Source organism: Desmodus rotundus, chromosome 2, assembly GCF_022682495.2.
Source record: "Desmodus rotundus isolate HL8 chromosome 2, HLdesRot8A.1, whole genome shotgun sequence".
Taxonomy (NCBI): domain Eukaryota; kingdom Metazoa; phylum Chordata; class Mammalia; order Chiroptera; family Phyllostomidae; genus Desmodus; species Desmodus rotundus.
This window is the reverse complement of record NC_071388.1, coordinates 22,786,970-22,811,789: the sequence shown is the minus strand read 5'-3', so window position 1 is coordinate 22,811,789 and position 24,820 is coordinate 22,786,970. Positions and strand designations below refer to the sequence as shown.

The following is a 24,820-nucleotide window of genomic DNA, read 5'->3' as shown; positions in this document are numbered from 1 at the left end:
TGCCTGCGCTCTTTCCCCCTTCACACACTGTGGCAGCCACCTGTCCTGGGACTGCCCAGGTCCACATTTGAGGACACTACGCTGCGCACTCCAAGGACGGTCCACAGGCTGTTCCAGTCTTCTGTTCCTGCAGAGCGGTGCTGAGGGTTTGTCCTCTCGGGACATCCCCAAACACAGGCCCAGGTGCTCTCAGGAGTGGCCCCACACGTGTCCCCAGCACGCGGGTCCAGCGACATGTGCCACACTAGCCATGAGGATGTTTACCGAAACACCACTTTAACAACAACGACAAAAAAAAGTGAAAACAACTGTCCAAAAATTGGGTACCACTAAATAAACCATAATTCACCCAAAGTCAGGATACTATGAATATTTTTGGCATGAAAAGATTTCATAACAGAGGACACGAAGGGGGGAGATTATAAAACTCTATTATTCCATTTTTATAAAAAGACATTCAAAACTGAAGGTCTTGGAGTATACACATCAAATGTGTATAACTCTGTATGAATGTTGGAATGTCCTAATCAATAGCAAACATGGTTTATTTTGGTAATAGGAAACAACTGAATCATAATAAAGTAGCCTAACACTGAACCATGTAACACATCCACACCCATCTTATAACTCATTTCATAACCTGTGGATGGTTTGTGAAACCCATCGCCAGGGGCCTACTGTGCTCGGGACCGCTTCTGCCTTCCCCTTAGAGAAACAGGTGTTTACTCCCAGTACTGGAAGTGGCCCAGTACAGCGGCTCTCTTTGAGGTATAAAGTACTGACAACGGTGTATGCTTTGATGCTCCCAGGCAATGGAATTCAGAGATTAAGAGCCCAAGTTTTGGCAGCACAGTTCTGGACTCAGGTTCCAATTCTGAAAATTAGTAGCTGTATGGCCTTGGGCAAATGACTTAATTCCTCTAAACCTTGTAATCCCATTTGTCAACTGAGATAATAAAAGCCTGAACCTAGGAGGGAGGTGAGTGATAAAAAGTGAGGCCTCACTGTGCCCGGCCTGGGGCCGGCCCTTTGTGAATGTTAGCTGCTTCTTAGACGATAGTAGGACAGTTATCTGAACTCATAAGAAAGATTTTTTTAAAATGTATTAGTGGTTAGCTAGAGGGGAGATATGCTGGTAAGAGTAGAGAAACATTGGACACGGGTGAGGTAGGAGTTTAAATGAGGGGGGTGGATCATATATTTCTCATTTAGACAGTGTCGCTGTTTCTCGTGTTATTGGCCCATAAATGCGGATGACCTTAAATGGCTATGAGCAGCAGGTGCGCTGTGTGCCTGGGTAAATCCGCGTATGAAAGAGTGACTGGCTGAGGGGGTAGGCGGCAGTGTGACCATGTGGGTTAGGAATGGGGCAGATGAAAGCTCCCTCTCCTTGCTGCTTGCCTGGAGCTGCACCTAAGGATGCAGCAGGCTTAGTGTAGAAGCCATGTATGACACAGGAGATACGTTCCTGATCAAGCCTAGACCTCATCATATGACAGGTGCCTCATTAATCCTGCTAAATAAACAAAATTGGTGACTGGTGCCTGAATGGGCAGAAGAAAACTCATGTTAAGGGGCAGGGAAGGGGGATGCAGTTATATTAATAAGGCCACATGTACAGAATGAGAGAAAGAATGAAAGGGCACATAAGTCCATAGGATTTTTAAAGAAAAAGGGAAAAAAAGGTGAAGTCTAAAACTCATCCAAAGTCCTGAAGGGGATGGTGCAAACAAAAGGCAGAGAAAGTGGCAAGGTTTACATTTAGCCTTAAAAAAGGAAAACCATGATGGAGAGGAAGAGTGAGGAGAGAAGGTTGTAATGGCATAGGTGAGAAATGACCAGAGGATAAACCAGAAGTACAGCTATCTCGGAGTAGGCAAAGGAGTCTCAGAGCTGAGACATCTGTCCTCAGTTGTGCATGCGTAAAATCGCTATAGAAAACTCCTCTAAGATTCCAGCATTTGTAAAATGGAGATAATATGTGGAATAGGAGCAACTCTATACGAAAACTCAAAGTTGGGAGCAAATGAAAAAGGAAACCAAGATAATCCTGTAAGACTCCACTGATCAATGACTGAGTCACTTCTACAGTAGACATTTTTATCAGACCCCATACTCCATTGGTGACCGGTCCTATTGAGAAAAACTCTCTGGGCTCCAGTTAAAACTATCTGTTGTGCAATTTGTCTACAGACCCTAGGAAAACCGTGTATTGTTTGTGTTCCCCTGCTTTTGGGTACAGAAGCAGCCTGCAGTGTTCCGATATCAAACTGGTTTCTTTCAAGGCTGCTGGATTTAGTAACTAAGAATCACTACAAACCTCCTTGGTTTTCTGTTTGAAAAATCAGCACTTCTCCCCTTTTCCTGGAAGCCAAAAGTTACATTATTCCTACTAGAGTCCAAAGGTTCACAGGAATCATAAAATCTGATCAATTCCCTGCAGTGAGCTCTGTCTGGAAGTCACGGCTTCCAGGAAAGGCCGCAGTGGAATCCTGTTCACAGAGATGCCTTTATCCACCATACAATAGATGGCTCCTGAATTAATTGTAGCCACTCCCTTCTTCAACAACCTGTTCTAAGAGCCGGCAAACGACGGATTGTTACAGCTAACCAAGGCTGACTGAAAGATGCATTAGTGGAAACAAACGGACCTTTGGACAAACAGGAATTAAAATTTACAGTTTTCCTTTGGTGTGATAGGAGAATTAAGGAAATTCTAATATTTTGATCCTAAATATAATAATTTGGTTTGCTATTACACCAAGAAAACTACTCTGAAATGCAGTATAATATCTGGATAGTTCCTTATGGGGGCCTCTATTTAATCTTGTTCATTCACTAATGCGTTGAGATAGGTAAGGAAGGCTGTTACATTTCCATTTTATCAATGAAGTAACTGAGTCAAAGAAATCAATAACTTGTCCAGAGGGACTGTACAAGGCATAAACAGGGCCAGAAAGCAGAAGTATTTGACTCCTAGATCAGCATTTTTTTCTACTGAACATTAGCCACTTTGATATTGTTCATTTTAATAAGGAAGTTACTAATTAAAGAATGTAGTACTTATACAAGCTAAACATAGATGAAACTCAGAAACATTACACTAAGTCAAAGAAGCCAGACACGGAAGATCACGTTTTGTATGGTTCTATTTACAGGAAATATCCAGAACAGGCAAATCTATAGAGACGGAAGGCAGATTAGTGATTGGTGTGTGTATGTGGCAGGGGGGAGATGAGTAAGCAGAGTGACTGCTAATGACCAAGAATTTTGCTCTTAGGTGATAGAGATGCTCTAAAATTAGATCGTGGTAAAATCTCAGACCTAACTAGCAATATTTTACCAGATATATCTCCCCATGCTAGGGAAACAAAAGAAAAGGTAACAAATGGGACTACATCAGACTAAAGGTTTTTGTGCAGCAAAGGAAAACATAAACGAAATAAAAAGACAAGCCACAGGATGGGAGAATATATTTGCCAATACATCTGATAAGGGGTTAGCATCCAAAATTTATAAAGAACTTATAAAACTCACCACCAAAGAAACAAACAACACAAAAAATGGGCAAAAGACCTGAATAGACACTTCTCCAAAGAGGACATGCAGACGGCCAATAGACACATGAAAAGACACTCAAAGCCACTAATCATCAGAGAGATGCAAATTAAAACCACAATGAGATATCATCTCACACCTGTGAGAATGGCTACCATCAATAAATCAACAAACAAGCGCTGGCGAGCATGTGGAGAAAGGGGAACACTTTCGCACTGTTGGTGCGAATGCAGACTGGTGCAGCACTGTGGAAAGCAGTATGGAGATAACTCAAAAAATTAAAAATGGATCTGTGCTTTGACCCAGCGATCCCACTTCTGGGAATTTATCCAAAGGAACCCCAAACACTAATGCAAAAGAACATAAGCACCCCTACGTTAACTGCTGCAATATTTACATTGCCAAGATATGGAAGCAGCCGGTGTCCATCAGTAGTTGAGTGGATAAAACAACTATGGGATGTTTACACAATGGAATACTACTTGGCTGTAAAAAAGAAGAAAATTTTACCCTTTGAGACAGTATTGATAGACCTGGAGAACATTATGCTAAGGGAAATAAGCCAATCAGAGAAAGACAAATATACGATTTTACTCATATGTGGAATCTAATGAAGAAACTGAACTAATAAGCAAAACAGAGACAGACTCATAGATGGAGAGCAGATGACAGCTAAAGGGAGGGGAGGGGAGAGGTAGAGGGATTGAGCAAAAAGGGAAAAGGACTCACAGACCTGGACAATAGTGAAGGAGCATAAAGGGACTAAATGGTAATGGAAAAAATACAATAAAAAAAATAAAAGGAATAAAATTAGATTGTGCTAATGGTTATATAACTATTAAGTATACTAAAATCATTGACACACTTAAAATGGGTGAATTTTATGATATTTAAATTATTTCTCATTAAGGCTATTTTAAAAATTCAATAAAGGTATTAAAATGTTATTGTACATGTAAAATAATTTTATTAAATATTTGTGTATTACTTACTATACAAAAGAGCATACTAAAAAAACACTGAAGTTTTTTCCCTTGGAATAAATTTGGAAGTAATTTATCTGAATTCTGTCTCTCAATATTTGAGACTACTGACAAAACTGAAGGACACTTTATTCTACAAGGTGGAAGGAAAATCATTTAAGTGGACTGAATTGTGGGTCACAATGACCTCTGAGAGGAATATTGTCAATTGAGGTAAATTGTGCAGTTTGCAGGTTATATTGGTGGGAACTAAACATAAAACTCAAAAATCATACAAATAAATCTTTTAAAAGGAATGCAGAATTTAGTGTTTAAAATTTTATATGTTTATTTTCCTGTGAAAAATTAAATTCTGGCATTAAGGGTTGTACTGCTATTGATGGCCTATTATTTACTCTTAAATTAGTATTAAACTATGTGCACCGGAGTTATCACTTGTATGTCTATTTCCTATTGCCTACATATCAAAGAATAAATAAAAGGAAAATGGGGGGAGACAAAGGTAAAGTTTTTATGGAGAAAAGTAATGATCATAAAGACTATGCACTTGAATCAAAGTTGAAATTGTTCAAGGTTGACTTAAAAGAAAAAAAATCAAAATGTAAAAATATGAACACTTATTTAGCTTTGGAAAGAAGTCCAGTGTATAGAATTAGAATCTGAATTACAATGCATTTGAGTCTGCAGGAGTCTCTGAGGTGTTACAGTCTAATGTACCCACTGCCCAGGTGAGAACAGATTACTAATCGGGGCTGAGTGGCATGGTAGTCATCTGGCTACTGCAGGTAGGGTCATCATCTTGGTCTAGAATGCTTTCAGTTAATACCACATTATTGGGGGCAGAGGCTGGAAGATAAAACAGAGATATAGTTATGTAACTTAAAATGGAGAAAGTTTATTCTAAAAGTGAATTCTAAAAGTACCAGATATGGGAATGTAAAATATTAGAACAACTTTAAAAATGTATTTATAAGAAAACATAATAATGATGTAATATTCAGCATCGGTTTAAAATTTCAGGGTATAAAGAAATGTATTTCTCCAAACTCATTTTACTAGGCCACCATTACCCTGATACCAACCAGATAAGGACACTACAAGAAAAGAAAATAATGGGCCAGTATCCCTGATGAACACAGATGCAAAGCCCTTAATAAAATACTAGCAAACCTAGGGATTTGTTCTAGGAATGTAAGGATGGTTCAACACCTGTAGATTAATCAATGGAATACACCACATTAACAAAATGAAGGATAAAAATCATATGATCATCTCAATAAATGTAGAAAAAGCAATTGACACAACACACCATCCATTTGTGATAAAAATTCTCACCAAAGTGCTTACAGAGAGAATGCATCTCAACATAATAAGCAGCACATATGACAAGCCCACAACTAACATCATACTCAATGGAAAAAAGCTGAAAGCCTTCCTCTAAGATCAGGAACAACAGAAGAATGCTCACTCTTGCCACTTGCATTTGACATAGTATTGAAAATCCTAGTCAGAACAATTAAACAAGAGAAAGAAATAAAATATCCAAATTGGAAAGGAAGAAGTAAAACTATCACTATATGCAGATGACATAAAATTATATATAGAAAACCCTAAAGACTCCACCCAAAACTGTTAAAACTAATAAATTCATTAAAGTTGCAGGATTCAAAATCAACATACAAAAATCTGTTGTGTTTCCCTCCCTCCCTCCCCCACCCTCTCTCTCTCCACATACAACACACACACATATATATACATACATATGTGTGTGTGTATATTTCTATTCTCTTATTAAGAGTGTGTGTATATATATATGTATACACACACACACACAAAATCCCATTTTAAATTGCATCAAAAAGAATAAAATACCTAGGAATAAACTTAACCAAGGAGGGAAAGGACTACACACTCAAAACTATAAGACATTAGGGAAGGAAATAGAAGAAGATGCAAATAAATAGAAAGATATTCTGTGTTTATGACTGGAAAAATTAATACTGTTAAAATGTCCATACTACCCAAAAGAATCTACAGATTCAATGCAATCTCTATCAAAATTCAATGATATTTTTCAAAGAAATAGAAAAATCTTAAAATTTGTATGCAACCATAAAAATCCCAAATAGCCAACGCAATCTTAAGAGAGCAAAGCTGGAGGCGTCATACTCCCTGATTTTAAACTATACTACAAAGCTACAGTAATCAAAACAGTGTGGTATTGGCATAAGAAAACAGACACACTAAATCAGTACAACAGAACTGAGAGTCCAGAAATAAACCCATGCACAGAAATATGGTCAATTAATTTAGGAAAAATGAGCCAGGTATACACAATGGTGAAAGGAAGTCTCTTCAATAAATGGTGCTGGGAAACTGGGCAGCCACATGAGAAAGAAAACAACTGGACTTCTATCTTAAACCATATATCACAATGAACCCAAAATGGGTTAAAGCCTTGAGTGTAATATCTGAAACCACAAATTCCTAGAATAAAATAGGCGGTAAGCTCCTTGACATGAATCTTTATAATTTTTTTGGATTTGACACCAAAAGCAAAGACAACAAAAGGGAAAGTAAACAAGTGGACCTATATCAAACTAAAAAAACAGCAAGGAAAACCATCAACAAATTGAAAAGGCTGCCTATGAAATGGGAGAAAATATTCACAAATCATACATCTGATAAAGGGTTATTATTCAAAATATACAAAGAACACAACAGCAAAACAATCCAATTAAAAATTGGGCAGAGGATCTGAATAGACATTTTTCCAAAAAGGACACACAGATGGCCAACAGGCATAAGAAAAGGTGCTCAACATCACCGGCCATCAAAGAAGTGCAATTCAAAACCACAGTGAGACAGCACATCACACATGTTAGAATGACTGTCGTCAAAAAGACAAAAAATAAGTGTTGGAGAGGATGTGGAGTAAAGCGAACCTTGTGTACTGTTAATGGGAATGTAAATTGGTGTAGCTACTATGGAAAACAGTACGGAGGCTTCTCAAAAATTAAAAAAAGAACTACCGTATGATCTATCAATACCATTTTTAAGCATTATACAAAAAAAATGAAAACACTAACTCAAAAAGATATGTGTACTTCCATGTTCATTGCAGCATTGTTTATAATAGCCAAGGTATGCAAGCAACCTAAGTGCCCACTGATGGACAAATGAATAAAGAAATTATATTCAATGGAATATTATTCAGCCGTCAAAAGAATAAAATCTTACCATTTGGGGTGCTATCTCAAGGATAAATCTTGAGAGCATTATGCTAAGTGAAATAAGTCAGACAAAGAAAGACAACACAGTATGATATAACATATGTGGAATCTAATATACATTTATTTTAACTAATATTACATAATCTAATATTACATTTATTATTTACTATATATTATAATACATTATGTACATGTAGAGTGTTGAAGTTTATGAAAACGATGAAAGTAAATACATGAGATACTAGAGAAAGTGAAACTAAAAAATAAGTTAAATGACAAAATTGGCACTAGAAAAATTTGGAGACTATTCTTAATATAGAGGACAACAAAAAATCTTCAAAAATGGCTAAAGTTAAGAGTACTGGCACATACAGCCAACCAGTGTGGAGCTAGGAGGTCAGGAGTCCCATGAAAACTGGCGAAGAGCTGGAGAACACCTGCACACAGAAGTCAAAGAGAAGACGACACCAGTCGGCTGGCACGCAATAGATGTCCAATAAATACTTGCTGGAAAAATGAAGGTATTCCCAAGTCCTGGTCAGCCCAGAGCCAACGGATGGGAACATAGGAGCTACAGCATGAGGCTCGTGTATAGGCTAATGGGTAACGGGCAGAGATAAAATCAGATTCTAACAAGTAGAACATAGGTAGTGAGAGGAAAGCAGAGGAGCAGGCTCGGACCCTCCAGGGTGGAAGACAGAGTACCAAATTCGGGAATGAACACCGCCAAAACCTAAAATTGAAACTTTGCTGTCTTCCCTGTACTTGTAGTTTTCTCAAATGACTGTAACCACTTGTGTAAAATTAATTGTTAAGAAACAATATGCTGATGCAATCAGTTCACCAGAAGGGTATTTGTGGATAAAGAAGAGGTACAGTTATTAACATTTTTCTAAATGAGCTGACAATTTTGAAGACCCTAACACAGGAATAAGGTTGTTATAGGTGAACAGAACAAGGACAAAACCCAGTGCTCCTCACAGACAGGTTACAGTAAGTGGTACGGTAGTCCCCCGCCAACTGTGGGGAACACATCCTGAGACACCAAGTGGATGCCTGAAACCATGGTTAGTTTTTTCCTATATACACATACCTGTATTGGGGGCACACTTTGTAAAGCATATAATTGTCTGACCACTATGCTGTACACCTGAAACTAATACAAAATAATATTAAATGGAAACCGTAACTGAAAAAAGTTAATATTTTCAGGTTTCAGTTTACCACAGTTAACTGAAAGTGCAGAAAGTAAAACCATGAATAAGGGGGGACTACTGGACTTGCCATCGCTAGTTGACATGAGGTTAGTTTTAATGATCTTTCCACTCTGATCTACCAATTTGAAAATGGTTTCTACCAAAAGAGATACAATAGACACCCTTTAAAAATGGTTTCTTTGTCTGTTAACGTAGTTCGAGTGTTATCCACAGAGTGAATCTATTCCACACCAGCCGCAAAAGTGGAACTAATTCAGTTTTGAAGTTATGTGCCACTTTGCTCTGCACTTACACTGTCCTTTAGAGGAGTCTGTATCACATCTAGACCTACCTGGCCTCCACCTGAAGCACATGCTGCACTTACCGCAAGGTGAGGATTTGAGTATAAAACCTGTGCTAATTAGTACTACATTGTTTTGGTGAAGGTTTTGTTTGTTTGTTTGTTTGTTGTAAAAGGTAAAATGTGAGCTACATCTCAAAAGATGTGTACAGATTTTTTTAAAGGTTTATTTATTGTTAAAAATAACATGAGAAAAACATTTCAAAGAGACACACTCATATTTCCATCACCCCAAAATGTGTTTTCATATCTTCATGTTCCCTTATTGTTTCCATTCACAAATGTACCTATTTTGACTTATTTCTAATTATAATATATATACAATTTTGTGGATATTTTTATTATGTAATATAATAATAGCATTTTTCCATATTGACACTCATTCACAAAGTCTGAATAATGTTCTAAGTGATGGTATTTGATAATTTATTATCCATTTCATTATGTTGGGGATAAATTATTTCTAACTACTGTTTAAAATGTGGTCTTTGTATATAAATAATTTTCTTCTTCTGTAGTTTCCTTAGCACAAATTCTCAAGATTACTTGATCACAAACATTTCTATGGGTTAGAAAAATATGATAATTTTTATCACCAAATAAAGGGAAACTTTATTATTAAAGTCATACCAATTTAAAAGGAGGTAAATGTTTTGTTTTTGTTTATTTAGTTATTAGTAATTGAACATTTTGTGCTTGTTTATTATATTTCCTGTGTTTATTGTCTGTTTTTGTTTTCCCCATTTGCCTGCTTGGGGTCTTGGAGTTTTCTTACATAGTTGCATAAATTCTCTATATGGTATGAGAATTAGCCCTTTGTATATATGATTCAAAAATATTCTGTCCATTTTCTATTGTTAGACTGTCTGGCAGTTTTTGAAGTCAGGGATTTTACATTTTTTTAGAGGCAAAATCTGTCAACCTTACCTTTTGCAGTTTTTAAGGTGCTGCTTTATCCGTCCATGATTAGGTGAAGTTCTGTATCTTTTTGGTGCTAGTTTTCCCTGTTATTTTTTCTTACTTAATTAGAGGCTTATTTTGGTGTGTTTGGTTTACTTTCTTTAGTTATCCCTATACCACTTATAACATAATTTTGTTTTTTCCATTTGTTAATGGAAATATATTAAAATTTGATTGGAAATATATTAAACTATGATTCTATTTCAGGATTTACTATTCTGTTCTAAAACTACATGTCGCCATTTTTACAGCTACAACACACTCCTATAGTGACATATTCTAAATATCTAGGGCTAGGTGGTCAAACATGGTTCTTATTTTCCAGACTAGTTTTTAAAATATTTTTCCCAAGATCTAACCAGGAAACGATTGACACCAAGCTGCAGAAGCAGTAGGGAGTTCGTTCTGAGATGAACAAGTGTTCAGGACCAGGGGAGGAGGTGGGGGATCAGGTAGGGTGTCCAGTGTTTTAGGGACACAGCAGCTGCACCCTTAACAGATGGTTCTTGGGGCATGATTTTGGCTGTGACCCTAGCCTCACTGGGTTCCTAAGCCTTTTTTGAGTGTGGTTCTTCCAACTGCTCAGAGATTCTGAATATCTAAATAATATCCTTTCGATACATTCCTTTGTTGATTACAGTCAGTTTCTCCTACTTGCAACTAAGAAACCTTACTATTGCACCATTTTCTAAAAATGAAGCCATTTCCAATTTTTTACCGTGTCACAATGAGAACATTCTTTTTCCTATTCATTATTTTACACTAATGAATTTGCCTCGTCATAGGAACCACCTGGCGCACTTATTAAAAGCAGAGTCTTAGAGTCTTGGAGATACTCAATATGCCCAAACTGACATGCAAGAATGTGCACTTTTAATAGGTCCCTTTATTACCTGCCCCCCCCCCACATATATCTATAGTCCCAGATGTTCTTGTGGTCAGGCAATTTTGGAAAACTCTGCCCTAGCTTAAATTCCTAGAAGACTTGGTAGGTCAATGGTCTATTTTTGTTAGAAGGGGAAAAATCTCAATCCCTCGCTCTCTCTCTCTCTCCCCCCCTTTCTTTAAGGAAAAGAGTTAGTGTTTTTATGTGCCTTTCTGGAATGAACTGAGATAATAAGCTAACAAAAACACTGGCCTACCACAGACCTACATTTGAATCTCAGCTGTGTGACCACAACCTACTTCTCTATTCTTGACAAAGGTAAAAAAAAAAAAAAGAGTTTCCACATTAGGACATTGGGAGAGTTCAATGAGGGAAAACTAATCAAATGCTTACTGCCAGTCAATAGACCCGTACAGAGAGTGTTCCCAGTTAGTGAAAACGTTCTTCCTTCTCTTCTTGTGTTTACTTCCATAAATCACTTTTCCAAATATGGAACAGATATTACTTAAGCCATAATACCTGTTATATGCAATATAAGATACCATGCTCTCTAATGTTTTACTGTTCTAAGAAACTAAAATATTCAAGAAAACTGCTTATCTTATAAGTCAGACTAAAAGAATGAAATAAAAGACAGTAATAATCATCTTTGATTTGGGAAAAGTTGCATTTTTGGGAAAGTTATTTTTTACTGTGAAATGCATATATCAGCAAATGTCCTAAATTTGTTTTCCTCTAATTAAGTCTAAAATAAATAGCATGGCATATTCAGAGTTTTATTTTATGTATAATTTTACTTAATTTTATAAATAGGTAAGTTCACTGCAGTGTTATTTACAATGGCCAAGATTTGGAAGCAGCCCAAGTGTCCAACAGTAGATGAGTGTATACAACTATGGGACATTTACACAGTGGAATACTAATCAGCTGTGAAAAAGAAAACTGTACCCTTCGCGACAGTGTGGATGGGCCTGGAGAACATTACGCTAAGTGAAATGAGCCACTCAGAGAAAGACAAATATCATATGATTTCAGTCATATGTGGAATCTAATAACACACTGAATGAACTGACAAGCCAAACAGAGACAGATGCACAGATTCAGAGCAGCATGACAGCTAAAGTGCAGGGGTTCGCTAGGGGGTGAAGGGATTGAGTGAAAAGGAAAAAGGACCATGGACATGGACAACAGTGCAGTGATTACAAGGGGGAAGCAGGTATAAGGGGACTAAAGGGTAATGGAAAAAATTCCAATAAAAAATCTTAAAAATACTGTTTAAAATACCAAATACATAGTTGAAAATTATTATATTAATATTCATCACATAAATAGGTCCATAATATTTCTTTCTTTTAATACTTTGATTTTGGTAACAGGGTTATCTTGGCATTGTAGAATAATTTGGGAAATATTTCTCAATTTTCTGCTGTTTAGAAAATGCTTTATAAAATTAGGATTCTCTATTCCTTGAATGTTGGTTGAACTTGCTTGTAAAACCATCTGGCCTTTTCTTTCCCTTAAGGAGGCATTGCTTCAATTTCTTTATAGTTATAAGGCCATTTAATTTTCTTGAGTAAGTCTTGATAGATATTTTTTTCTAATAATATGCCCACTGCAAATTTGTTGGCATAAGGTTGTTAACAAGACCCACTTCTTTTTACTCTTTATTTGTTGTCACTACTATTTTTTCACATATTTTCATTTGTGTCTTCTCTCTTTTCTTGATCAAACTTGCCAGAGGTTTGTCTATTTTGTTGGCTTAAAAATATCAAAGTTTTTTTGTTGCTATTTATTGTATCTTTGTTTTCTATGTCACTGACTGCAGCTCTTATTTTTATTATATATTTTTTCTATGTTCTTTGAGTTTATTCTTTCCTTCTTAAAAGTATGTAAGGCTATATATATCCTTCAAAGAATCACTTTGGCTGCATCCAACAAACTTTGTCATATGCCATTTTTAGTATCATTCAATTCTAGATATTTTACATTCATTATAATTTCTGCTTAAACTCAAAAGTTAAAGTGTGCTTTTGTAAAACTGTAAATTTTACAAGGATGCAACTATCACGATTCTACATTGTATACAGGTATAAAGTCATAGCCCACGCATACATGCCATAAACCAAGCACTATGAGTGATCCACCTGAACGTTCCTGAGGCCCAATAAAAATAGACAAAATAAAGCAAAACAAGAAATAGGCAAGTCTAACAAGCTTCCAGGTAAAAGAAAGAGTTACCTTTAAAAGAAAAAGAAATCAGATCTGCAGTAGACTTCTCATTCACAACACTAAAATCTAGAAATCAAAGCATCAGCATCTACAGTCCACTGAGAGGAAAAAAACCCCTAAGAATCCTACTCCCAGTTAAGATTCCATTACATCCATCAAGCTGAGAATTATATTTTATTTTGTATTTCTAAGAAATACTTACAAAACTTGTCAGGTATTCAACATAAAAAAAAGTTTACAGATTCAAAGACATATTATGTCACACTATTTAATCAGAATAACCCAAAGTTAGCCCTGGCTGGGTCGCTCAGTGGATTGAGCACCAGCCTGTGAACCAAAGGGTCACTGGCTCGATTTCCAGTCAGGGCACATGCCTGGGTTGCGGGCCAGGTCCCCAGTGGGGGCCACATGAGAGGCAACCACACATTGATGTTTCTCTTCCTCCCTCCCTTCCCCTCTTTCTAAAAATAAATAAATAAAATTTTAAAAAAACAAAGAAGAATAACCCAAAGGTAAATAAATATTAAAAATAAGTCCCTGACAAAACAATGAACTATCTTGAAATTAAGACATACACCTCTAGATAATCCTTCGATGAAAGAAAAATTAAAAAAAAATAAATTACAGAGTGTTTAGACAGCATTGAAAAAGAGAATACTTTATATTAAAAGATATAAGATATAGAGAAATTTGTACTCATAGGAAAATGTATATCCTTAAATGCCTCTATAATTTAAATTTAAAAGATGAGAAATAAAAGAACTAATTATTCCTTTCATAAGTCTAAAAAATAAAAACCCAAAAAAATCCAGAAAGAGGAAATTAATAAATATAGAAGTGAAAAGTAATGTTACGAAAAATAAAAGTAGCAGAAATCATAAAATATACAAAAGCTAGTTCTTTGAAAAGACCAAGAAATAAAGGCCTTGGAATTCTGGTAGAAAATAAAAGATAAAAACAAGATTAGACAAAACTAAAATTCAGAAATCATGTGTAACCACAGATAGAGGAGCTACTGTATTTTGTCATGTATAATGCGCACCCATGTTTTATAGTGCTGCCAATGCATAATGCATATTCTTAGTACTACCCATGTATAATGTGCACCCCTTCCTTTCTCACCTAGATTTGGGCAAAAAGTGCACATTAAAAATAAGAGTATTATATGCCATACTATAGGTACAAATTTGAAATCTTTGAAAATAAATGATCTTTTGTCAAAATATAAATAATCTAACATGATCCAAGAAGAATTAAAATTTTAAATAGTCTAATTTCCACAGAAAATTCAAAACTATTAAATAACCTCATTGAAAGACACTAGAATCAGATGAGTTCATAACTGAATTTCACCTAATGATACTGGGTTCAGTCAAGTTTCCTAACTTTTAAAAACATATAATCCAATGTCATGAAACTTATTTATTAGTGAAGTTCACTTAGTTTTAACATAAAATTCTGATAAAATTAGTGCCCGTGACAAAGAAAAATCTTTAGACCAACCTCACTTATGAATATATGTACTAAACTTATAAGTAAACTTATAAGTAAACATGTAGAAAATAATATATTAAAAAGTAAATGATGCAGGGTTTATCCATGAAAGCAAAGGTGCTTTATTATTAGGAAATTTAGTAATACTAATCCATTTACCAGTTGGTTAAAGATGGAAAAAAATCATACTATCATATCAATAGATGCTCTAAAGGCATTTAGCGAAACTCAAAGGCATTTCTAATAAAACATCCAAGTAAAATTGGGATAGAAGGAAAATATTCAATTAAAACTAATGACTATTTACTAAAACCCAAACATTGGATATAATTCCAAGTGGAAAAACATCAAATTATTTTCACTAAAATCAGGAAGTAGACACAGAGGCTCATTGGCACAATTATTGTTTAACACAGTCTCAGAGATTCAAATGAACTTAATTAAGACATGAACAAGACAAGAAAAATAACAGATATAAACATTGGAAAAGAATGGATAAACTCTTTTTTGGAGGGAATGGGGGCTGGTGATATAACTGTATAACTAGAAAATCCTAGACACACTTAATAAAAAACTATTAGAATTAATATGAGAATTTTATAAAGTTTATGTGTATAAGACAAATATACAAAAATTAATAGCCTTTCTCTATCCTATTAACAAATATCAAGAAAACAAAAGAGAAAATAATCCTTTCACAGTAGCTGAAAAATGATAGTCATAAATTTAACAAGAATGATAAACATTTAAATAAAACTATAAAATGCATTAAAGAACATAAAGCACAACAGTTTCAAAAAGTGAAGATACTATTCTTCAATGAAAAGGCTTTTATAATATTAGGACTTAATGTCACTAAAAATGTCAATTCTCCAAAAGTTAGTATATAAATACAATGCAAGTCAAATTAGAATCCTTATTGGAAATAAATAAAATTATCTTAAAGCTTATGTGGAAACATAACTGCCTGTAAATATGTAAAAACAGTGTAAAGACTGGAGGAGAAAAACTTTACTATCAGAGCCCTTGGATTAGAGGTAAATAAAGGACCATAAAGTTCAAATAGAAGATATCCCCAAATATATATTTTCAAAGTAAGAAAACCAGAGAGAGAAAAGACTTAATCAGCTAGGACAACATGCCATTAAGTCATTATATTCAAATGAATGATATTAATTACTTCAAATAAATTAGTGGAAAGAAGAGAGAACATGGTAATAGATAGTAGTATATATAAAATTTTAACATATGACAGGTAGTAGTTCTATTTAGTGGGAACAGCGTAAGTATTTAATACATAATACTGATACAACTCTGACTATCCATACTAAAAGAGTAAAACTGAACCTCCATATCTCACACCATATAAAAAATAAATTCCATATATATTGGTGAATCAAAGGAAAGAAAATCCAGAAGACTGTATGTACAATCTAGGGAAGAGAGGGACTGTTTTAACTAAGACAAGCCAGAAACAATAGAAGATAGTAATTTGATCATACCAAAATTAAAATCTTTGATATGGTGAAATTTACCATAAAAATCAATGACAAATTATGCATTAGGAAAAAGTTAATATAGAAGATAAATACTCTACAGTACAAATTGCTCTAAAAAGTTATCAAGGAAAATTCCAATCATGCAACTAAAAATTGACAAAATATGAAAAGCTAATTCAAGAAGGAGAAAATTTTAAAATATGTGATTTAAAAATGTATACCTGGTTTCACACTGCTTCCAGACTCATGTAATGACTCCTTATCTTCTCTTCTTATACTAGTTTCTCTCTAAACTTCCCTAGTCTGTGGTATGTTCTTATCATTAAAGACTCCCGAGCAAAGAGGGCCGCAGCCCCCTGTGACTTCCCTCTCTCCCTTCCACTCAGCAGGGCGTTCTCCTCCCTATTCCTGGGTAGTCCTCTCAACCCTGATTCTACCTTAACCGTTCCACTGTGGCTGGAGAGGGTCAAGGGGATGAGCACGATCTTTGGTTTGCATTCACTCCCTGCCATTTACCAGCTGTGTGGGAATAGGCATGTTACCTCTCTGGGTCTTGATTCTCTCTTCTGTAAGATGGGATACTTACACTTGCTTCCCATGGTCACAGTGAGAACTGACAGAAATAACTTATATACAGTGCTAGCATGGTGTCCAATATACATTAGGTCCTTAAAACTGTTAGTACCCCTTCCTACTTCAGTATCTTATGGTTAGTCTATGGGCTGGGTTACCAGTAAAAATATTTTCATAGTATCTGGTTCTAAATACTTGATGTCTGGCTCCAAACATCAAGTGTTTGGAGTACCTCCATTCATTACTAACAACTTAATTTTGCTAAAACACTGTTTTTATTGTATCATTTTCATGATTATTAATTTTCAGTGATTCCATACCACCTTCAGGAAAACATGCACACTTCATAGCCTTACTGCCAAGACATTTATTCTCTGAGGTAGAGAGAAACAAGGTACCTAAAACACAGTTTTAATCTTTTCATTTGGGAAAATGAAAGAGTGCATGAAAATTGGGATTCACTTTACTAACAGCACATGCTATATTTTCCTTCAGTACACAAAACCACCAATCCACTGGGATAACAGTGTACTAAAGCAAATTTCACTTTGTTTTCCTGAAATCTTATTTTGTACTTAAAATATCTTTAATATCTCCACTTGTCTTACTACTCTAAATGGCAGAATAGGAAGGGATGATAGTGAATTGATCACAGTTATTGACGGTTACTAATAATTAGGCATACCTGCAACACAAGGTAATCAAGAGATTGTTGTGATTTTAAAAGAAATAAAAATTTATACACTTATTATGGCTAGTTGCTAACAATCACAAAAGAAAAAAATCTTTTACCTAGTACTTCTTTTTGCAAGTCATGGCATCTGGCTTGCAAGTTTACTTCCTGTTCTTTAGATGTCTGAATCTGCTGAGACCTCAGTATGGCTGCATCTGACAACAACTTCAGATTTTTCATTTCCTCTTCAAGGCATACCTTATTTCTCTGGGACATGGCCAAACTTTTATTTAGTATCTCTATTTCTGTGAAGAAAATTCAAAGTTTACTAAGCAGACAACATCCAACCATAAAACAATTTTCAAAAACTGATTATTTTCTTTTAGAAAATTAATAGTTGAAAGCCAAGATGAATTTTCTGAGAGTGTGACGCCAAACCAAAAGGTTAAATTTAAATTTAGTGGTTATTCTGTGAACGAAGTGAGAAAAAGAATTGTATTGCTAAACTGCATGATACCTTTTAGGGGTTCTTTTTGTTTACATTTTTGCCTTTAAATTGTATTAAATGGCAATCGGGCCTGTTTTTTAAATACTCACATAAATGAATAGCATATCTCTGTAACATTCTGGGTTGTTACAGAAATTAAATTGTTTTCTTGGTAACATAATTCAGGAAAGTAAATTTAAATATAAATATATGAATTTATAAATTCATATCTAAATTATGAAAAAAGGTAGTAGGGGTAGAGAAGAATAAAAGGAGGCAGTGTCTAAAACTAATGAATTTATGGACATAAAGTATTAGTTAACATAGCTTAATGTTTTTAACAATATTCTGTCCCCTCAAAATGAAACCAGAATTTCATCAGAGCAATCATTTGTCATTATTCTATCTACTTAGACAAAGTTGAATTTAAAAAAATGCCTTCACAGCATTATGTAGGTTTACATGTACTAATTTTACATAATTTCATGAAAAATGCATGGAGCATGTTATCCTTCAGAAGGATAATTATCAAGCTCTCCCTTCCTCAGCCTTCTGAGTACTGCTGCCTTAAACCACAGCGTTAAAATATACAAACGCACACAGTAAGGATAAAGTACTACAAAATTTGTACAACCACAATTAATCAAAATGATGAGCACATGAAAATCTGGCCAGCCTGCTTGTCCAGAGGGTTCACTTGGCATTCCTTTCCTTGCTCGGGTCACTCTGGGCCACGTGAAGGGTGTAGCATGTGATTAGATGGTAAAGGAGGCTGGCTTGGTTTATTGGTCTTAGAGCCACTATGGCAAAAATAGCAGCCACATGGGCCAGTGAAGACCAGAAACAGAGATTAGGAGGACAGACATGGCAGGAAATATGGCCGGCAAATTAAGGAGAAGGAGAGCAGTGTGCTAGAATAGGGCACAGGGACGAGCGCATGTCTTAGAGGGTGGGTTTGAGTAGAATCAAGAACATGGTCCGAGGAGAGAAAAGCAAAAAGTCTTTCTCTGGGGAAAAACGTTTGTCTGGAAGAAAAAGTGGCATGTGAGACAGACCTCGGTCGTGAGCACAAAGGGTCCGTCACCTTCTTCACTTTTAATTCCTGCCCAAATTAGAAAATCTGGTGAAATAAGTCAACAGGAACCAAATCAATTTGGGTCTACCGTACTCCAACAATTACACAGAAATTTTTCCTAAGATTAGTTATATGCTTCTAAAGACTTATGGATACACACTCATTTGTGTGAGGAAAACTAACACACTAGTACATAAAAAGCTTTAAAAAGAAAAACAGTATAATTTCTGTTCAGACCTAAAAAGTCTTCCTGGGTATTTTTGTAGCCATAAAGGTGGCGTCCTGTGAGTGGATAAACTGTGCTGCACTCTCCGAATCTATCTTCGGCTAAGTCAGAGCGACACGGCAGAGCAGCACATGCTGTCGCCTATTTACCGTTTGTCAGAATGCCACCGCTTAGGTTAGCAGGCTGACTCTGTTAGTGTGCCCGGCTGACTGTCTCTAAAATAACTGTTCGTGTCAACATGACTTTCTATCTGGCATTAAAAGAATAAGAATCTGCAATACAGATTCATTTGTCAAATATATTCAAACACATGGAAAAGTACAGCAAGATTTCGAAACTAACAGGAGCTTCAATGTTCCTAATGTGAAATTAAGAGAGTTTACTCAAGGGGGTAAATTAACTCACCCATGGCAAACTACACATGCCTATGGCAATCCTGGTGTCAAATACTCAATCCTATCTTCGTCATTGACACAGTTTCATGCTTGTCAGTCATGTGTCCCAATTCGGGGTTCAGAAAGTATGATCTCCGTGGGACCAACCTACTCCGGTCATGTTCCCACTTGTATTCTCTGTTTCAGCATGACCCATGAAGAGAGGTCTCCTAACCTCAAACACTAGGATGACCACAGCTCACACGCTACCTGCCTGGAAATCTCTTCTGATGGATTTGGAAGTGGCCTTGGTCTTCCTGGAACTCACGCCAATTTACGCCGTTTATCATATGCAGACATGTACTCTCCTATTGGACTATGTTATTTTAAGTCAGTAGCAGCACCTTATTCATTTTTTATTAACTCTGGTGGCATAACCAACAGAAATTTATTTTCGCACAGTTCTGAAGGCTAGAGTCTGAGATCACAGTGTTAGCTGGGTTGGTTTTTTCTGAGGGCCGTAGAGATGGACCTGTTCCAAGCCTCTTTACATGGCTTATAGATAGTCATTTTCCCCCCCTCTTCTTCATCATCTTCCCTCTGTACGTGTCTGTTTCCAGACCAGATTTCCTCTTCTTACAAGGACACTAGTCATACGGGGTTAAAGCCCACTCATTTAAATTTAATAACTACTTTAAGGACCTTAACTCCAATAAGGTTGTATTGTAAGGGACTAGAAGTTAGGACTTCAACATATGAATTTGAGGGGCACAATTCAGCCAATAACAATATATTTTAGAATATTCACTGAAATTTATATTGTAATTACAAATATGTAAAAATAGATGAGCATGTGGAAGACCAGAAGATAAAAGGGAAACATAAAAAACAATTGTATGAGGATAGAGGAATTCGTAGTTTAATTTACTTCTTATAAAAATGTTTCAAGTTTTGTTTTACATCAACTTTTCAACTGAAGCACTATGCCATGCAGCATCAGCTCACAACATAAGGATATAATCCATACAGATCAAACAAAAGCTGGCATTTTTAAAGAAAGTATCTGTTATTTAAAATTTTTGTAATATTGGCAAAATTTATTGCCAGGCTAGTAGTTTTTAGAATGTGTTATATAACTTGCTAGCCAACACAAGTACAACTGTTAATATTAACCTCAAATAATCAATTTCTTTGCCTGGATAAGATATTTTCTGTTGTTCTTAGTCCTATTAGCTTACTCAAATGAACTTAAAATTATTTTAGGTGATTATGTTTTTAGGAAACCTCTGTAACCTTATTGCCAAGGCACACTGATGTTACAAAGAGTGAGTGACCGTAAATTCAATGACTTCATATAGTTTCATTACACTAATATTAAAAAAGCCTCAGAGACTAAGTTTATTTAATAAAAAGGGATTATAAAACACTATGTAGATTTTTTAAAACTTTGTATTTTCAAATACTTATAGATTTATAAGAAGTTGCAAAGAAATGTGTAGGGAAGTCCTGTGACACTTTCACTCCACCCATCCCCATGGTGACATTATGTGTAACCATCAAAGCTAGGGAACTGATGTTGGTACAATTCACAGAGCTGATCCACATTTTACCAGTTATACACACCCTCATTTGTGTGTGTGCTTGCCATTCTATCACATATGTAGCTTCCTGCAACTACCAACACAATCAAAATACAGGATTGTCCTACCACCACAAAGCCGCCTCTTGCTACCCTCTCAGAGCCACACCTACTCTTATCCATACCATCCTGAATCCTTGGCAACCACTAATCTGTTCTCCATCTCTATAATTCTGTCACTTCAAGAATGCTATATAAATAGACTTGTATAGTAGTACATCATTTTCTTGAGACTGGCTTTTTTTCACCAAGCATAATTCCCTTGGGCATGTATTAATAATTTGTCTCTCTTTATTGTTGAATAGTATTCCATAGCACAGTACCTACAAATTTCCTTCATCCATTGAAAAATTTGGGTTGTTTCCACTTCGGGCCATTTTGAATAAAGTTGCCATGAACGTTTATGTATAGGTCTTTGCATGAACATAGGTTTTCATATTTCTGGGATACATGCCCGAGATACAATTAATGGGCCATTTGCTAAGTGCATAATCAGTGTTAACAGAAATTACAAAATCATTTTCTAGAATGGCTACACTATTTTACATTCTTACTAGCAATGTTAAGTGATCCAGTTTCTCCAATCCTTGCTAATACTTGGTATGGTCAATTAAAATTTTAGACATTCTAATAGATATGTAGTAGTATTCCATTATGGTCATAATTTGCATTTCCCTAATTAGCTAATTATATTAAACATTTTTGTGTGCTTATCGGCCATCTCTATATCTCTTCAGTTAATCATAAGTCCCACCACATAAAATGAAATATCATTATTTTATTACTTATGATGTACTATTTACAAAGAAAAAAGATGATTGTGTTCTATGTACTTATAACAAACCTGTCAAGGCTGTTTCACTTATGGATTTAATTTGAAGACAAACTTCTTCTTTCAGTGAAGTCCAGTTTTGAAAATGATCATAAACTTCATTTTTGATACTAGTTATCTCCCTTTTAGTAAAAGTAAGTAATGAAAGAGTCTTATTCCAGAAATATTTGTACTCCATCAATCTCTGACTGTAAGGTAGTAAAAAAATAGGATTTTAAAAAAATAGCAAGCATAATAACAAATATTTCTTTGAAAAAAATGGTTTTAGACTGACCATGTAATCTATTGTCTAAATGAAGACAATTTGGAAAGTGAAAGAGGTGCTATTTCTGCTTTGTTGAGATGACAGACATAAACTGGAAATATTGTAGAAAGACTACGGTATATGTTATGCTAATTTCCATTCTGTTATCATTTTAACTATAAACAAAATAGCTATTTTATACATATTTTTCTATTAATTTTTCAAAATTAATTTAACAGCAAAGATTTAGTGAAGAAAATTAGGTCAAAAGTGGCTTAGTCACAGAGCCTAAATGAGAATCTCAGATTCTTAGATAGCATTCTTCCTGCATACCGTAATTTTACAGGCAGGTTAAACCTTGGGGCAATAATAAACAAAACCTTGAAAAGTTACTGATCCAGTACTCTTGCTTCATGAGATGCCACAGCTCAAAGTAATCGCAGTGATTTTTTTTAACTTTCAGATAGATGTTCTGGCTATAATTTACCCAGTAATCAAGCAAGATGCAGACATAAATCTGTGAGTTATCACCAAAAAGATGCTGAATGAAGCCGTAGGACTGTAATTATTTGGTTAATATTTATCTCTCTGAATAGACTAAGATCTACGATGCAGACACTACATATGTCTTCTTCATCACAGTTTTCCTAGCACTGAGCATAGCGCCTATCACACAGGGGTGTCCAACCCACAGCCTGTGGGCTGCAAATGGCCCAGGACGGCTATGAATTCGGCCCAACACAAAATCATAAATTTACTTAAAAACGATTTTTTGCTCATCAGTTTTCATTAGTGTTTATGTATTTAATATGTGGCCCCAGACAACTCTTCTTCCAGTGGAACCCAGAGACACTAAAGGTTGGACACCCCAATTTTTTGTGTTCAATAAATATTGACAAGTGAATAAACAAAAAAATAGATCACTCAATTGGAGGAATGAAGAAGTGAGAAGTGCTAAGGATAAAACACTGGAGAACGCTAACATTTGTGGGACTAAAACAGAAAAGAATCCCTCAAAGGGGACTAGAGAGCCACAACCAGTGAGTTAGAAGAAAAACCAAAATACAATAATACTATCAGAATAGCCAGAGGATAAGAGGATTTAAAGAAGTATTTAAGGTCAGTGTTTAAGGCCTCAGATAAAGGCTGAACAAAGTGCATTGTATCTGGTATTAAGGGAGCATTTGGTGATCTCAGAGAGAGGCATTAGGAAGGAAAGAACTGAACAGCAAAGCACAAGTAAGTAAACAGGAGTTATGCAGTACTAACACTCAAGATCACTGACTGAGGTGGCAAGAAGAGAAAGAGGAAGATACAGAGTAGAATAGTCTGTAAGGATGGGAGACACCCAGACGTGTGTATACAGCTGGACACAGTATGAATGCAGTCACAGAGGCTAAAAGCACAGACAAGAGATGTGCTCATTGCTTGTGCAAAGTACTAGAAAGAATGGCTGTAGGCTAAAAGATTAGCCTTTGCCAGAAAGAAGTGTGGTGTCATTCTGGGTGGCAATTAAGGGCCACCTGAGTGATCAGAAGCCACAGGGAATGCCTCAGTCAGTCTTCTAGGGAGCTAGCTAGGAGAGATGTTGATTTCAAAAAGCAGAGAAAGAATCCAAAGAGATCACTAACTGAAGAAGGCCAAAGGTGAGGATGGAAAGTCTGAATGTGGAGCCAGAAACTGGCAATACAGGGAGACAAGAGCTATGAACCAGGTCAAGGTTAAGGGGCTAATGGCCGGGTGTTAGGCAGCTGCTGGAAGCAAGCCAGGGGTAAAGTGATGTTCAACAGAACAGACTGGATGAGGATGCAGGTCCCTCTCTGTAGGGAGAAAGGCAAGAAACAGAAAATACAAGCTTGTTAGTTAAGAGCAGATCCATTTTTGTAAGGCCTATATCTTACATGATTGGTGGTAGGCAGGAGAAAGGCTTTCTTGAAAAAAGAATACAAAAATGGTGACTTAAAAAATTATGTTTAAAAGTGTGTGATTATTTGCCCTGGTTGGTGTGGTTCAGTGGATTGAGCACCAGCCTGCGAAATTGAAAGGTCACTGGTTCGATTCCAGGTCAGGGCACTTGCGTGGGTTGCAGGCCAGGTCCCCAGTTGGGGGTGTGCGAGAGGCAACAGATTGATTTCTCTCACACATCAGTGGGGCCCAGAATAGCCAAAGCAATCTTGAAAACAAAGAAATTTGGAGTCCCTATATTCCTTAATTTCAAAATTTACTAAAAATGACAGTATTCAAGAGAGAGTGGTACTGACATAAGAATAGACATATGGATTAATAGAATAGAAGAGA

The 24,820-nt window shown here is 35.8% G+C and overlaps 1 protein-coding gene across 1 annotated transcript in view; it reads right to left on the bottom strand.

Annotated features, from left to right (window-relative positions):
• Positions 1–24,820, bottom strand: part of LEKR1 (leucine, glutamate and lysine rich 1) — a 150,064-nt gene that overhangs the window by 74,012 nt on the left and 51,232 nt on the right. The window contains exons 5-6 of the mRNA XM_053918039.1: positions 22,291–22,466; positions 17,765–17,950 (exon numbers count right to left, since the gene is read on the bottom strand). Of these exons, the coding sequence (XP_053774014.1) occupies positions 17,765–17,950; positions 22,291–22,466 (362 nt within the window). The remainder of the gene's footprint in view (positions 1–17,764; positions 17,951–22,290; positions 22,467–24,820) is intronic.